This window comes from Meles meles, chromosome 5 (assembly GCF_922984935.1).
Source record: "Meles meles chromosome 5, mMelMel3.1 paternal haplotype, whole genome shotgun sequence".
In the NCBI taxonomy this organism is placed as follows: domain Eukaryota; kingdom Metazoa; phylum Chordata; class Mammalia; order Carnivora; family Mustelidae; genus Meles; species Meles meles.
The window spans coordinates 21,457,753-21,474,484 of NC_060070.1; the positions used below are offsets into that span (position 1 = coordinate 21,457,753).

The 16,732-nt window shown below is 47.7% G+C and overlaps 1 protein-coding gene across 2 annotated transcripts in view; it reads left to right on the plus strand.

The window, feature by feature from the left end:
• Positions 1-497: 497 nt before the first annotated feature.
• The window catches only part of TRAF3IP2 (TRAF3 interacting protein 2), a 42,089-nt gene continuing 25,854 nt past the window's right edge, over positions 498-16,732 (plus strand). The window contains exons 1-2 of one of the 2 annotated variants that reach the window (XM_046005098.1): positions 498-888; positions 14,543-15,379. In XM_046005098.1, coding sequence (XP_045861054.1) covers positions 14,551-15,379 — 829 coding nt within the window. In that variant the 5' untranslated portion in view covers positions 498-888; positions 14,543-14,550. Of the gene's footprint in view, positions 889-14,542; positions 15,380-16,732 lie in introns of those variants that run through there. The other variant, XM_046005099.1, reaches the window with a different exon arrangement.

Sequence of the window (16,732 nt, forward strand, 5' to 3'; positions counted from 1 at the left end):
GAAGGAAGGAGAAGAAATAAACTTGAGGTCTTGAAAAATGCAGCCAGAGGAGGACGGTGTGTATGTTGCATGTGTGCAAGTATGCACACTCACGCATGTGCACGTGCCTGTGTGTGTGTGTGTTCTTGAAATGACTCACTTTTTCGTGCCTGTTGATGGGCAGGGTGCGTGCGTGTGCGTGTTTTCTTAAAAGGACTCACTTTTTCATGCCTGTTGATGGGCAGGGTGTGTGCGTGTGCGTGTTTTCTTAAAAGGACTAACTTTTTCATGCCTGTTGATGGGCAGGGTGTTCACGCTCACTGGGGTGGGCAGGGAGTCCTCCCTCAGTGGTGAACGGCAGCAAATGCTGATATTTTAAGCAGCTGCAGATAGTTAAGAAGCTCTTGTCTCATGGTCCACCCAGCTATCTGCCCCCAGTCTCCTCCTTTGGAGCTGCTAATGAATAACCAATCTTAACACCCAAGTTCAATCCTCCCCACCCCCAGGAACCCTCTCCGGCTAAGGCTAGGGCACCTCGGGGAGCACGGAGATCCAGAGATCCGGGGCGGTGTGGACATTCCTCCACAGTTACTTAGCTGGGTGGTGGAAACAAAAATGCACCCTAATTGGTCAGTCAGTGGCCTTTTCTAGGGAGTGAAGGAGGTTTCTGTTTTAAGAAATAAAGTGACTTCTCGGCTGTTGATTCACTGCCCACAGGGAGATTTTTCAGCTGAGGCTTCCTAGACTCTAGAAATTTGCATACAACTTCCACTTCCTGCTTCAGAGCCTGTTCTACTACTTACCTGGGCCTGGAGAGGGAGGAGGGAGGTGGGAGCCAGCTAAGGTGGAGTGTGAGGAGAGAGCCCGACCACCCTACCCGCTGGTCTGTCTGTCTTTGGTGGTGCTAAGGTAAGTTGTTCAGAGCGGTCGCCTGCCTGGCCTTACTTTTTAGCTACTGACCCATTTTCCCAAACACTGTTTTCTTCTTTACTGAAACGTTCTGCCTTCCTTTCCCCCCACCCTCCACTCCCCACCTTTAACTTGTTCCTGGACCGACTTGGGCTGAGAAAATGACACTTTAGTTTCTGGCGAGGAGAAAGTGCTGGTGGTTTAATATTTCAAACGCGCGAGCTGAATGAGATTAACTCTTTGAGCAACAGGCGGCACACGGGTGTGTTTTTCTTCGGAGCTGCTTGGGAACCATTTGTTTGAGTACTTAGTGTCCCCACAAGTTTCGGTTAAGGATCCAGCCCCATTTCTTCCAAGGAGGGAGCTGGGGACAGCAAAAATTAAGTAATTGGCTTCCAGCCCCAGGGCACGTCAGTGGCAAAGATGGAAGGAAAACTCCCAGTTTTCTTGATCCTTGTCTCATGCAGGGAAAAGATCAACCCCACATTCTTGGGCCAGGAAGTTCAGCTCTGCTCTGTGCAGCTCCCCCTACAGCCCCTCCCACCCTCCCCCCTCCCAAGCTGCGGGGACATTTACTGGCACTGAAAACAGGGGGAGAAATGCTATTACTTGATCTCAGCATCTAATCAAGCTTCATGTGACTTTCAGTTCAAGATGAGCTCTTAGAATAGGGGATTTTTTTTTAATGGATGGCGGGGTGGCAGGGGGATTGGAGGCCAAATAACTAATAAAAAAAGAGGACAAGAGACTTGGTTTCAAGTCCTTACTCCAGTCCTTGCTGGCTCTGTGACTTAGGCAATTCACTTTGGTTTCCCTAGGCCTGGATTTCTTCATCAATAAAATGTGTGTGGGGGATGAACTAACATGATTTCGTCTAAATTCCCTTCTAACAAAATAATGGGAGTCCCACAGGGGTAGCCATACTGGGTGGTCTTGGAAGATTTGTTTGCTGACTATTCAAATATATTAATTTTACCTCCTGCTACTAGATGGTTAGTTCCTTGAGGAAAGGGTTTTGTTTCTTAATCCTTTTCTACCCCCTAGCACCCTGTATGGGTATCAAACGCTTCATAGGTGCTCAAACTCTTTCCATATAAGCTGCTTTGATTTCTGTTTCATCACTTGCTCTCAACGCACAAGATAAAAGCAGTTTTCAGGGCCAGAGACTGGGGGTGGCTGCAAGGCCACGTGGCTCTGTGTGAGGGCTGCCCGGAATTTAGGCATTTTTATCGGCTCTTGCTACATAAAACAGGGGGTTTCTTGAATTAGTTCATGTCCCATTTGGGTTCCCCAGGAAGAACTGTCCTGTGAACTCTCCCACAGAGTCAAGGCAGGCCAGACCAGCCTGGCTCAGGAGGCTGTGTGACTTAGCTGGAGCTGAAAACCACTGCTGGGCTAAACCAATCACTGTGCGGTGAGGTGGGGGTGGGGGGTAGGGGGGCTTTAAAGGAAGGTGAAAGGAAGCAGCACATCCTGATACCATGTAAGGGTGATGAATGTGATCAGCAGACACAGAATCCTTAACCTTTTCCAAACCACTACTTTATTATTGTTGTTGTTATTGTCGTTGTTGTTGTTATTATTATTTCTTTTGGGCAGTTATTTTTTGTCAGGGCAGCTCCAGCAGGCCCTGGCTGACTGAGACGGGCCGACTCAGAGCTTTAAGTATTGCCAAACTCTTTCTGTGGAAAGGCCGAGGTATGGTCATTGTCACGTTCTTAGATGGCTTTCTCCCCCCAAGCCGGGATGAGAGTACAGAAATGTCACAGTGTTTCCACTGTGATGAGTTACCCATTAAATTTTCAAATAATGAAGCACTGTTATCTGAAATGAGGCTCACTGGCCCTGGCTGCCAACCTAGCTTTTACCCAGAAAGACCACCCACAGTCATTCTTAATCTGGTGTTGGGGCCCCAAGTCGTTTCATGATGAAGGTCATGACATGGTGCGGTGATGGCTCTGCGCGCTGTGTGGGGTGGGCTGACTAGGAGTGAAGTCAGGGCAATGAACCAACATGTCGGGGAGAAGATTCCTAACTGGGACATTCCCACTTCTGCAGGGTGCAAAGACAAAATGTTTAAGCCTGCTTCTCCCAGGATTAAAGAGTTAGTGACTTTCAAATGCTCTGAAAACAGGAGGAGAAAGCAGTCCTATTTGCCGGCATTCTTTAACAAGCATTCAGAAAGGCAGATTATGTGGGTAATTTGTCTAAATGAAATCTGTTTTACACAGCACAGAATCGAGAGCTCAGAAATACCCTGAATTCCACCATTTTTCTACGGCAGATGATTTTAGATAAGCCCATAAAAAACATGTAAGAATTGCAGGCAACTGTTTGGAGGGGGGAGGGGAGGGGAAGAGGCACAGACGAGGCACGTTAAACTTTAAATTCCTTTTAGATCCAGTGAAATGACCCCTAATGTTTAATCAAATTTCCTTATCAAAACAATCCTGCTGTCTTTCCGTGAGAAAGCATTGGAGGATTGGAATCAAGAAGCTCTCCCCCTGGGCCTCTCCGGTTTCTTCTCAGTGCGTTGTCACCAAGATATTTTTAGTTCGTGAAACCCCAGCTGTCCCTACCACCCCATCCCGCCCCACACACACATTCTTTGTGTCCTGTCACCGGCAGGCCTTTGCTAGCCCACATGTGCTCCCATACCTGCAGCAAGGGTCGCTCTGCGCGTGCGTGTGGGGGGGCGCGTGCGTGTGGGGGCGCGTGCCTACAAATATGTATAGACACCAGCGGGCGCGGGGCGGTACCATGAGTTGTAAAGGGGCTGAGGAGGTGGGGCACCATTCGTCTGCCCGGTGACCCCATAGAGCTGTGCCAGTTTGGCTTGGGTCCCTGATGAGGCCCCTAAAATGGAGCCATTTGGGGGGTGATGGAACTGCCGTGGCCTCCCCCAGCCCACGTGTCCCCCTTCCTTCCACCCTGAAGACCGAGGCTGGCTGGGGTGTTGGCAGGTCCCTCGGTGATGAGGGAAACTTGGCTCTTTTCTGCTTCACTGATTTCCTGCTCTGGGGGGTTCCAGTGTTTTTCCTTCTTCCCCTCCCTGGGGCTCCCTCCCATTCCTGATCCGGGTCCTCCTCCGAGCTGTCTGCCTGGGCTCTTCCTGATTCATTAGTTGACCTACGACACTCTTGCCTTTCACCTGTATTCATTCTTTCCCTTCCCTTCCAGCTACCCCTTCTCATACCCAGTAATACATAAAAATCCCAATTTAAATAACTCTCTCTCCTACACCAATAAAAGGCACATTTTTAAAAATGCCCTTCAGGGTTTCCCCACTTTCCTTGTTGTCTCTCCTCTTCCATTCTTAATATCCCCTCTTCTTTCTCTCCTGATTTTTCCTTTCTGCCGCTTCTCCTTCACTCTGGGGCTTGGACTGAAATTAAGAATCACAGATATGTGCTTAGAGAAACCTTATCTGAAAGAAAACGAACAAGAACCTGGGCTGGTATGAGGCCGTTCTCCAAATATTTATCCCCAGCTAACTAGAGAGCAGAATCCGTCCATTCCCATTAGTCCGTGGTCTCCTTGCTTAGCAGCGCAGAGAAGCTCCAGAGCAAACTTCAAAATCAGGTCAAGTCATGCTGTGCTGCCTTAAGCCTGATGTGAGTCGTACTGTGCAGGGGATGAAAAAGGGCCAGTAAATGCTCCCTTGTCTCCTGGGCTCAGCACTGCTTCCAATCCTCTGGCAAACCAAATGGAAGAACTTCTCTGTCTGGGAAATTCTGCAAGTAAACTTGGAAGTATTTATTCACTGGAATTTGAACAGGAGCCAAACAGTTCACTCAAAACCAGCTTCCACTGAGCAAACCGACATTGTGAAAGTTTGCATGCATTTGGGCAGTAAACAAAGAACATTAATGAGTTTAAAGATTTTTTTTTTAATACGTGACTTTTAGACTTTTAACTTATTAAAAAAAAAAAAATTCCTCCCTGAGGAATGAAGTAAGACCTTGAGACTCTGTAATTGAAAGTATCTGATCCAAATTGGATCTAAGGATCTTTCCAGCTGTAAATTTATATATTTATTTATTCTGTCCACCTGAAATATTCATGTTGTGTGTCTCTAGGACTCTTCAGCCCCATTGTTGACCCAAAGAATTCTTTAAAAAAAAAAAAAAATCCAAGCAGTCGGTGAACAAGCCTTGATTACTTAGGAGCTGGTAATGTGGTTTATTAATTACTCAGGCTGCTCACTTCTGCCCTTCCTCTGTTTCATGCTCTGCTATTTGTCTTCTTCCAGGGACACAACACCTTCATTAAATCCTATCCGTCCTTGCTTCAGAGGCGTCCCCTGGAAGATATCCCCTCTCTAGATGCATCACCATTTATCATCACCCTTTGTTTGTGCTCTGTCAACCAGTTTTCAATTTATTTTGAATTCAGTTTATGATTAAAATTTAATGAGATCCAATCAAGTGCTTTTCTCAAATCAAGATGCCTCTGCAGTCTCATCCGTGTCCTCTATTGTAATGGCATGAAGGAAAGCCACCACAGGTTTCCCGCCTGGTAATCCTTTATAAAACACAGGTGGCCTGTATCCACATCTCCTTAGCTTCAAGGTGAATGGTTACAAAACATATTCATTCTAGAAGCTTCCAGGGTTTACTCAACTCCTTCAGGCCCCTTCCTCCCTCCTCCGTTCAAATAGCTGTACAAGTCAGGGCTCCCAACCAACAAATTATTGAGTGCGAGGGTTCTGGTGCTGAACTGCTTGGATTTGAATCCTGTCTGTGCTGCTTACTGATCACGTGATCTCGGGGAAGTTACTTAACTTCCCTGTGCCTCAGTTGCCCCACCTGTTAGATGAGATTGACAATAGTACTTAACAAATAGGGTAGCTGTGAGGATGAAATAAGTTAAAATATGTAAAGCACTTGGAGCAATATTTGACATGTAATAAGTGTACAATGAACACTAACAATTACTACTAATAAAGGGGAAGAGTTCTTTCTTTCTTTCTTCCTTTCTTTCCTGTTTTTTTTAGAGATAGAGAGCATGCAAGTGGGGGGTGGGGGAACAGAGGAAGGGCATCTTCAGCAGGCTCCACGCCCAGTGCGAGTCCCATGCAGGGCTCAACCTCATGACCCTAAGATCATGACCTGAGCCAAGAGTTGGACACTTACCCAACTGAGCCACCCAGCACCCTAAGGGGAAGGTTTCTTTATATTTTGATTTGTCAGTATAGTCTGTATCAATGGTTGGTAAACTATAACCCTTGGACCAAATGTGGCCCATGGTCTGTTTTTAGTACAGCATGTTGCTAAGAATGGTTTTTATATTTTTATTTATTTATTTTAAGATTTTTCTATTTATTTGACAGAGATCACAAGTAGGCAGAGAGGCAGGCGGGGTGTTGGGGGGGGTGGGTGGAACACAGACTCAGAGAGCCCAATGCAGGGCTTAATCTCAGGACCCTGAGATCATGACCTGAGTCAAAGGCAGAGGCTCAATCTACTGAGCCACCCAGGCGCCCCTGGTTTTTATATTTTTAAAGTGCTGTTTAAAAACATTTTAAAAAGCAGAGTAGGAGACAGAGACCATATGTGGTCCATAAAGCATGAACTATTTACTATCTGGACCTTTACAGAAAAAGTTTGCCAAGCATCTGATCTGTGTGGTTTAATGGAAAGAGCTAGGAGATCTGTAAGTTAGATTTGGCTGTGACTTTGGGAAAGCTACTTAATGTCTCTAAGCCTCTGTGAAACAGGAATGCAAAAGTGTTAGCACGTACCTATTCTGTGGCCCAGCTTGTTTTAAGACAAGAGACAATGTGTACTGAATGTGCCAGAAACACACATTGGCTAAAAAGATACAGTCTCCATTCATTAGGTTCATATAATAGCATTAACTTTCAGGTATAAAACCAGTAAACGTTGTGTAGAAGAAAGTTCTAAAACCAGGCCGCTTGTAAAAATAATATGATGGGGCACCTGGGTGGCTGTCAGTTAAGTGTCTGTCTGCCTTCAGCTCAAGGCATGATCTCCGTCCTGGGATAGAACCCCAGGTTGGGCTCCTTGCTCGACTGGGAGTCTGCTTCTCCCATTCACTCATGCGCTCTCTGTCTCAAATAAGTAAATAAAATCTTTAAAAAAAATAACAGGGGTGCCTGGGTGGCTCAGTGGGTTAATCCTCTGCCTTCGGCTTGGGTCATGATCTCAGGGTCCTGGGATCAAACCCTGCATCGGGCTCTCTGCTCGGCAGGGAGCCTGCTTCCCCCTCTCCGTCTGCCTTCTGTTCTGCCTACTTGAGATCTCTCTCTCTCTGTCAAATAAATAAATAAAATCTGTAAAAAAATAATAACAATGGGACACCTGGGTGGCACAGTGGGTTAAGCCTCTGCTTTCAGCTCAGGTTATGGTCTCAGGGTCCTGGGATCGATCCCCACGTCAGCCGGGCTCTCTGCCTGCCTCTGCCTATGTGGGCTCTCTCTCTCTGTCAAATTAAAAAAAAAAAAAAAAAGCTTTTAAAAAAATAATAACAAGATGGGTTTTGTTTTTTGAAAGCTTGATATGGGCCAGGCCCTATAGTCAGCAATTTTTAAAAGAGTTATTTATTTATTTATTTATTTGAAAGAGAGCAAGTGTGAGTGGGGGAAGGGGCAGAAGACAATCTCAAGTAGACTCTCCTCTGAGTGGAGCCCATTGCGGGGCCCAGTCTCATGACCCTGAGATCATGACTGGAGCCAAAACCAAGGTGGGATGCTTAACTGACTGAGCTACCCAGTTCAGCCTTTTACAGCCCGTAGAGTCAGCATTTTACTTCTATCTTCTTTCATCCCCACAATATACCTGTAAAGCAAATGTTATTTCCCCCATTTTACATCCCAGAAAAATGAGGCCCAGAAAGGTAAGGTCGTTTTCTCAAGGTCACGCATCTCATCATGCTGCTGGCAGGCAGAGAAAGAATGAAAACATAGGGAGTTTGAATCTAGAGCCTGTGCAGTTCAATACTGCGTATTTTCCTACTTCCTAGAATTGTGTGTTGATTCAGTGTAAGCGCATCTGGAAAGCAGAAGCCGCAGTTCACTGTGCGTGTGGACATTGGATCCCTTCACGTGCGCTCTGACAGAGACCTGTCTGCCACACAGGCTGGGGTCGGGTGTAATGGTCACGCACAGAGGGAGGTGGGGATGATGGAAGGAAAAGAAGCTTTCTGAGGAAATATGAGATCAGAAAAATAGTGTTGTGAAGGCTCCATAGGCTTTGTTTCAAGAAACAAAGAATTCAAGGCAGGATGTGCTGGAGGAGAAGAAGGTTGCAGGAAACAGGAGCAGAGCTGGACGCTGCTCCAGGGAGTTGACTGAGAGCTGTGTGCAGGGAGTGGGGGAGGGGCTGAGGGATTCTGTGACTGGGACACCAGGGAGCGTTGTCATATAGGACACCAGCACTGCTGGCACCTGGATAAGATCTGAGCTACAACATCAGGCTCCTCGAGGTAGAGTGGATGTGCTCAGAGAAAGGCTTCAGGCTGGAGGAGACAGCGAGGCAGCCCAAAATGAGAGACTTGGACAGAGAAACACTGACAGATTTGAGGCAAGGTGCGGTCAGAATCCAAGAGCTAGAACCACAGCTCATGGTGCAAAGGGCAATGAGATTGAAGAGAAGGAAAGTTAGTGTCTCTGGGGTCAACTCAAGTGAGTAAGAACCAGACTTCCAAGTACGCACAACTGGTTCCGCCTAGGTCGTGTGAGCTGCGGACAAGCCCTCTGGTCCCAGCCCTCTGTTCCCGGCTTGTGCCAACCCATTTCCACCCCAGGCAAATGTTCTCACCCTCTGCTGAATGCTCTTTTGTATTATAAGGGACATGTTCTTTCCCTGGAGTGGTTCCAGGAACGCCTCCCTCCTTCACACTGGTTCTTAATCTTCGTGACCATCAGAAGCATTCTGGAGCTTTTCCTTTTCCTTTTTTTTTTTTTTTTTAATTTTGTTATTTATTTGACAGACAGAGATCACAATTAGGCAGAGAGGCAGGCAGAGAGAGGAGGAAGCAGGCTCCCTGCTGAGCAGAGAGCCCGATGTGAGACTCTATCCCAGGATCCTGGGATCATGACGTGAGCCGAAGGCAGAGGCTTTAACCCACTGAGCCACCCAGGCGCCCCTTCTTTTTCTTTCTTTCTTTCCTTCTTTCTTTCTTTTTTTGTTTAAAGCTTTTAGGTAGACATAGAAGGTATAAAATGCTCCAGAAATCAAGTCTCCCTCCTGGCCCTGTTCTCTCAGCCATCTGGTTCCCTTTCCAGAGGCGCTGTTGGGAATTTCTGACGAGATGGCATACCCAATCTTCGGTTCTGCAAAGAGCCACATACCCCATACGCTGTCTGCTCATTACTTTTTCTCCCTTCACAGGTAAATCTTGGAGACCGTTCTCCTCAGTTCACACAGCACTTCCTCAGTCTTTTTAAAAAAGACACAGAGAAGTCATCGTTGGCCGGACTGCAGTTTTTTTTTTTTTAAAAATCAGAACCTTTCTGGGCATGCGGGTTGTTTCTAGCCTTTGCCATTACAAACAAGGCTGCCTGGCCAGTCTTCAGAGCCTCTTCAGGTCACACAGGGTGCGCACATCCCTGTAGAGGAGATCCTTAGAAGTGAAATGAAGGTCCAAGGGCATGAGCTGTAGCAATTCTGACAGTTCTTGCCAGATCACATGGATTACATTCCCTTGGTAAAGAAGGAGATAACCTGTTTACCAGTGGCACATAAACAAAATTACACAGGAGCCCCGACCTCACCTCAGAATCTCTAGGTGGGGGGCCTGAGCACCTGTATCGTGAGCCCCAAAAGAGAGATTCTGAGCCAGAGACTCTCTTGAGTTGAGTTCCCTCAGCCACCAGCCCCTCACTTCCCCCAGGAATTGGGTCCGAGGTGAGGTAGACAGGGCCATCGCCCTCCAGGCCTGACAGGCCCAAGCTTGCTCCAGGCTTCCTGAGCTGGGCGGGATGCTGGGGAGCCACAGACTGTCCAGGACACTGGGGCTCACAGGGTCCTGGCTGGCAGCCCTTCTGGTCCCCTGTGGAGCCAGAGCCTTCTCCTCTAGGGCACTTCCCTCCAGGTGCCACTCCTGGGTAGGGACAGAGCACAGGCCATGCCACCATTGTAACCATGCGGCCGTCATGTGGAGAAGCCTTGCAGTGAAACAGGGGAAAAGGAAATGTTAGGAGTGGTGAGATATTGACTGATTTTTAAAAATGCATAGTATTTTTGCAACATTGGCATTAAAGACCAGAAATAAAAGTGCCATTTCCAACAATCCCCTCATCTGCCCGTGGCTTTCTGATGTGCCATTCGTGCGTAGTTGTTCTCTGTGACACCTTGGGGGTGGGGAGGATGGCAGGGTTGGTTCTGCCAGTTCTGGTAGGGGTCTAGGGCTGGGAGGGGCCCACATGGGAGCTCTAGGCGTGCCCACTCTCTACTCTTTTGGGTGAAGCCCTCAGGATGAACAGATCAGCTCCCTGTCTGGAACAGAATAGCAGGATGTTCTTATTACACTGGGTAGTAGAATCACCTTTATTCTGCAAGCAAGAGTCGTGGTCAGCTCTACCCATGGGTGAGACCTCTGTGACATGGTCCAGGCTCACCTTGGGGGCCTGATACTCAGTGAGTGTTTATTTGAGAAGAAGCAAGGAAGGAAAGGGAGAAAGGTCCCCATGTGGTATAATTTTTCTTAAGATTATATTTATTTATTTGCAAGAGAGAGAACACCAGCCGAGGGAGGGGCAGAGGGAGAGGGAGAAACAGACTCCCCACTGAGCAGGGATCCCAACAACATGAGGTTCCATCTCAAGACTCTGGGATCATGACCTGAACAGTTAAGGTAGACACTTAACTGACTGAGCCACCCAGGCACTCCTACATGTGGTATAATTTTAAGAACTCTGAGTACTTGGCCCACAAATGCTCCTTCCTACCCACCATAGAGCCTGACATTCTCACTGTCAATGATCCTTCTAGCTACACAGATCTGTGCCCTCTCCAAAACAGGAATTGATCATTCATTCAACAAATATTTATGTGTGCCAGGTACAACTCTAGGTGGTGAGACCTATAATTAAATTCTGGGGGAGGAGAGAAACAATAAACAAATAAGAAATGTATTAGATATTTGTATTTACAATATACATTTTATAGAATGTAAGGTGGTGCTAATTGCTGGAGAGGGTGATGAAGCAGGGAAGAGAGACAGGGAGTGAGAAGGGTATGTAACCATTTTAGAGAGGGTGACCAGGGCACCTCACTGAGAAAGTGCAGCTGAGTAAAAAGACCTAAAGAAGAAAGGAAGCAAACCATGCAGATATGTAGGGGAAGAGTGTTCAGAAAATAAGAAACAGCAAGTGCAAAGGCCCTGAGGTAGGGCCTTTGACTTCCTTTATTTTTTTTTTAAAGATTTTATTTATTTATTTGACAGACAGAGATCACAAGTAGGCAGAGAGGCAGGCAGAGAGAGAGGAGGAAGCAGGCTCCCTGCCGAGCAGAGAGCCTGATGCGGGGCTCAATCCCAGGACCCTGGGATCATGACCCGAGCCGAAGGCAGAGGCTTTAACCCACTGAGCCACCCAGGCACCCCCCTTTATTTTTTTTTTTAAAGATTTTATTTATTTGACAGAGAAATCATAAGTAGGCAGAGAGGCAGGTAAAGGGGGAGGGGGAAGCAGACTCCCCACTGAGCAGAGAGCACGATGCAGGGCTCGATCCCAGGACCCTGAGACGACGACCTGAGCTGAAGGCAGAGGCTTAACACACTGAGTCACCCAGGCACCCCAGGCCTTTGATTTCCTACATTAGTTTTCTTTCTTGATCTGGATCACAAGCAACATGAAGGTAGGAATAATGCTTAAGTCCTTAGAAATACTTTTGATTACCATTCCCTGTATACCCTTTTTTTTTTTAAGATTTTGTTTATTTATTTATTTATTTGATAGACAGAGATCAGAAGTAGGCAGAGAGGCAGGCAGAGAGAGAGGGGAAGCAGGCTCCCTGCTAAGGAGAGAACCCAATGCGGGGCTCCATCCCAGGACCCTGGAATCATGACCCAAGCTGAAGGCAGAGGCTTTAACCCACTGAGCCACCCAGGTGCCCCCCCGTATACCCTTTTATACTCTTGAATTTTGTATCACTTGTAGGTATTACTTATTATAAAAAAAATATATTTACTTCAGCTCATGCCTCAGAAGGAGGATGAGTTGGACACATAGTTGATGAGTCCAACACAGAACTGGACACAGTAGGGTTCAGTAGTTATTTTCTGCTTGCATACTTGAGAGTGACACGTATAAAACATCTGGGTCTGTTCTGTCTTCTACGGAGTACCAACCCCATAGCTTTCCTCAGAGGCTGTTCATCACCGCAGCATCCGCGCTGTCATCCGAGCAGCCCTTTGTTCCTTTTCAGTCCAGTTTAACTACAGAATCCCCGCTGCTAGATAGACCTTAAGTCTTTGGTTATGTGGGATGACCCCATTTGTCCGCTTCCTCAGGAGCTTCCACCAAGCCCCTGAAGGCTTCTTGGCTGGAAGAGAATTTGCAACTTTTTAGGGGAATACTTGTATTTAAAAACCCAGGGAAAATGTCAACAGTGGCCCCTGAAGTGTGGGCAATGAAAGTGAATCTCAACAAGAAACAGTCCTCTGGATGCAGTCCTTTTGCGGGTTGACTCCCTCGGTGCATCTCTTTGCCCTCCCATCCAGCTGCGGGCCCGCAGATGCTCACGAGAGATGACACAGCCCTTGGCCAGCCCCTCCGAAAATGCTTTTGTTTCCTGACCAGCTGAAGAGCATGTTGTATGGCCTATCCAATTTCATAGCTACAGACAAATTGTAGGAGAGAGGAAAGCAGTGGTAAGCCTTCAAAAGTAATTATTTGGTATTTCAGCTATTTGCTGAAATATTTGTGTTTGCGGTAGGTTCCTGTTGATGTTTACAAGGTCTAATCGATGTAGGTGATGAGGTCTCTTTTTTGCAGAGTCAGGGGGCAAGGGGGCACCCACCACCTAGACAGCTGCTTAGAAGGGAGCCAGGCAGGAGAAGGGGGAGCCTGAGGCAGGGAGGGAGGGCCAGCCAGGAATTAGAAATGTAGAAAATTAATTAGAAAATTAGAGTTTTCCTTTGTGCCAAAGAACTGTACAAAGGTTGTTTGTGGCAGATGGGTAAGTTTGTCACCAAGCAAGAGGAAGAGACATGTTAGTGTTCACTTGGCAGAGAGGGGGAGGGGCAGTTGGGGGGGATCTGCCTATAGGCGGTGAAGATAAATTTGGGAGGAAATTGCTGGTCCTCCGTCTGCTCAGAGGGGAGCATCTTGCTGTCAGGTTGCCATTGAGTTGGCTATAGGGCTCAAGAGAAAGTGAGTTCATTGTTTTCAAAACTTGTCTTAGGGCAATAATTGACATATATCATGAATTGAGGCCCAGCAAGCCCTCAGGAAAGGTTTGTGGTTGAAATTCTTTTTTTTTTTTTTTTTTAAGATTTTATTTATTTATTTGACAGAGAGAGAGAGATCACAAGTAGACAGAGAGGCAGGCAGAGAGAGAGGGGAAAGCAGGCTCCCCGCTGAGTGGAGAACCTGATGTGGGGCTTGATCCCAGGACCCTGAGATCATGACCTGAGCCAAAGGCAGTGGCTTAACCGTGGTTGAAATTCTACATGGAGCCAGAACATGAACTTCACAGCCCCCCACCAGCATTACCACCCGTGTTCTCTGATATGTGAAGTACACTGTGTGCAAGGCCTGCATAGAACAAACCTCTGGGATGTTTTGTTCACTGTCTCCCTCCCCCTCCACCTGCTCTGGAGCTTTCTACAGGCCTGCAGTCTCTCCTCTGCTCTTTTTCCCCATCTCCTGCCTTCCCCTGGAGTTTGGGTATCCTGGGGCATCATCTCAACCAAACTCGTGATAAGGGGAGGCTAATTTCCTCTCTCATTTCGTCATGTTGATTAAGAGTTCTGTTTTTATCGGTAAAACCAATATTACCGGGACCGTGGCTGAAAGGCGAGTTCAGGCAGCCTTACTCGTTCAGCTCGTACATCACAAACCAGATGGCCAGGCCTACCTTAACTGCAGGCATAGGGCCAAGGGGAATTAAGTCCTACAAACAATCTATAGCTGTTAAGTGGAAAATGTCACTATGACCTTTTTCCAGTGCTCTTTAAAAACTCACGCTTTCTTCTTTCTGTGTGTGTGCGTGTGTGTGTTTGATTAAGCAATGGCCACACAGCACAGTTTTTAAAGTTTAGAAGGTGAAAACTCTCCCCTACTTAACACCATCCTCAAAGGCAACCAACACAACAAAGTCTTATGTGTCTGTCCTGCACACCAGTCTGATAGATCTACACGCACACTCGAAGCAGCCCACGTGATCATGTCTCCTTCCTCAGTACTTGCTGATGATTTTCATCTGCCCCCGCGGTGCCGTCTGCCACATGACTGTCCAGTCACATCCTTTCAATCGCCTTCCATATAAAAATATCTTAGTAAGGATTGGAGCTTTTGCTGGAGAATAAGAGAACAGCTTCATGCGACTAGGCTTTTGAAGCACGTTGGTGTCACACTGCCGTTAATTGAAACCACATCTTGAACGAGGTCCCTTAAGGTCATAAAGCAGGGACTCCAAGAAATGATCTGTCCTCTAAGGCTGTGGCATGTTTTCTCTTGTTCCAGAAACTAGGATGAACCGAAGCATTCCTGTGGAGGTTGATGAATCAGAACCATACCCAAGTCAGTTACTGAAACCAATCCCAGACTACTCCCTGGAAGAGGAATCAGAACCACCTGCTCCAAATCTGAGGAACATGGCGCCCAACAGCTTGTCTGCGCCTCAAACCCCTCACTGTTACTCAGGAGAAGTTTCTCAGGCTCAGCCACCCTTGAAACTTTCCAATCACCTACGGCCCGTGTCGCAGCAGGTCACCTGCCTGCGTGCGAAAATCTTGGAGGAGAGCGAAGACAGCTTCTGGAGGAGACACCCAGACCCGGGCAAAGATTTTCCCTCGGGCTCCCCCGCAGTCAGCGAGCAGGAGCCGGAGTCTGAGGTTGGAGGCCTCCCTCTGGCGCATCAGTTTTCATTTATGGAAAAACGGAATCAAGGGCTAGGATCTCAGCTTTCAGCAGCTTCTCCTGACACTGGCCATGACTCAGACAAATCAGACCAAAGTTTACCTAATGCCTCAGCAGACTCCCCCAGCCGGAGCCAAGAGACGGGGCAGCAGCCCCAGCCCCACAGGAACCGGGCAGCTCCAGATCTGCCTACGATAGACACGGGGTATGATTCCCAGCCCCTGGATGTCCTGGGCCTCAGGCAGCTGGAAAGGCCCCTGCCCCTCACCTCCGTGTGTTACCCCCAGGACCTCCCCAGACCACTCAGCTCCAGAGAGTTCCCTCAGTTTGAACCTCAGAGGATCCCAGCGTGTGCACAGAGGCTGCCTCCCATCCTTCCCCCACACACTCAGTGGAATTGTCATTACCATTGTCCTGGAGGTCCCTATCACCAGGTGCCATGTAAGTGAACTTCACCTCCTCTGGACCTTCTGGGCTGGGTAACTAAGCAAGCAAGGGCCTGGCGTCAGGGCCTCGCGTCTGAGACGGGCACAGACTGGTCAGAGTGCGGGGAGGGACTCTCCGTGGGTGGTTGGACTTGCCAGGAGCTCGAGAAAAAGGCTGCGTCTTAGCCCAAAGCCTATCCTACTTGGAACCTACTTCTCTGTAAAACTTGAAGGAGACAACAGATTCCTCTGTCTTGGTTGGTTTAACTGAAACCTGCCTACAGGCAGGGAGATGACCCAAGTGACTTATAGAGTAGATTTTTGTTGACTTAATTCTTGGGCACCTGGGCTCTGCCTTCTCTGCATGCTTCTCCCCGTCTTAGATTTGGCAAAGAGAGGAGGCCTTCAGTCAAAAATCCCGAATGCTCTTCAAACTGGATTCAGGCCATGACCTGAAGATGGAGTTGCTCCTGGGACACTGTTACTTAAACCCCTTTGGGGATTTAAACCACCCCTAAGGACCACAGTCCCCGGAACTGGGCTAATTGCTTCTCGCCGGCAAGTGCCTAGTTCTCTTCCGTCTCCAGGATGTTCTTCCCCTCCTTGCATGTTTAACCCAGCTCTAAACCTCCTTTCTTGGCAGCTTTACTGTGATCTGATTTACGTACCGTAAAGTTCGCCTTTTATGCATTTAGGTGTGCAGGTCAATGAATCGTAGTGTTTGCAGACTTATACGACCATCCCCGTATATACCTCGTCAGACTTAGCTCAGGGGTCACTCTGGAAAGCTCCTGGATCAGTCCTGCCTTCGCGCTCTCAGTTTCCTTGTGCTCTGCCGGTGGGAACCACCTAAAGTCAGTATGACATCTACTCAGGGACTTGTCTTCCTCGCCCTCCAGCACGTCAGCGAAGGTTTAATATTTTTATTTTTTATTTTTTTAGATAGTGCTCGTGCCCCTGCACTTGTGCACAGAGTTGGGTGGTGCAGACGGAGCGGGGGAGAGAATCTTAAGCAGGATCCACACCCAGTGTGGAGTCCAATGCAGGGCTCGGTCTCGTGACTCTGAGATCGTGACCTGAGCCAGTCTAGAGTCTGACGCTTAACTGACTGAGCCACCCAGGTACCCCAGGAAAGTTCTATTTTTAACCCATAATTCTCCAGAATTTAGCCCAGTGACCAGCGTATACTAGGCTCTCAGTAAATTATTTCCAAATGAGTGGCTAGATAAACAATGTGTATCAGTGCAGTAAGCCTTTCTGAAAGCGATAAAGTCTTGAGACAAAAGGTCCATTACAATTCTTGACGTTAAGTCTCAGCCGAGGCCACTGGGAAATAACGGCGCTGTGAAATCTGATATTTTTCTTAGCA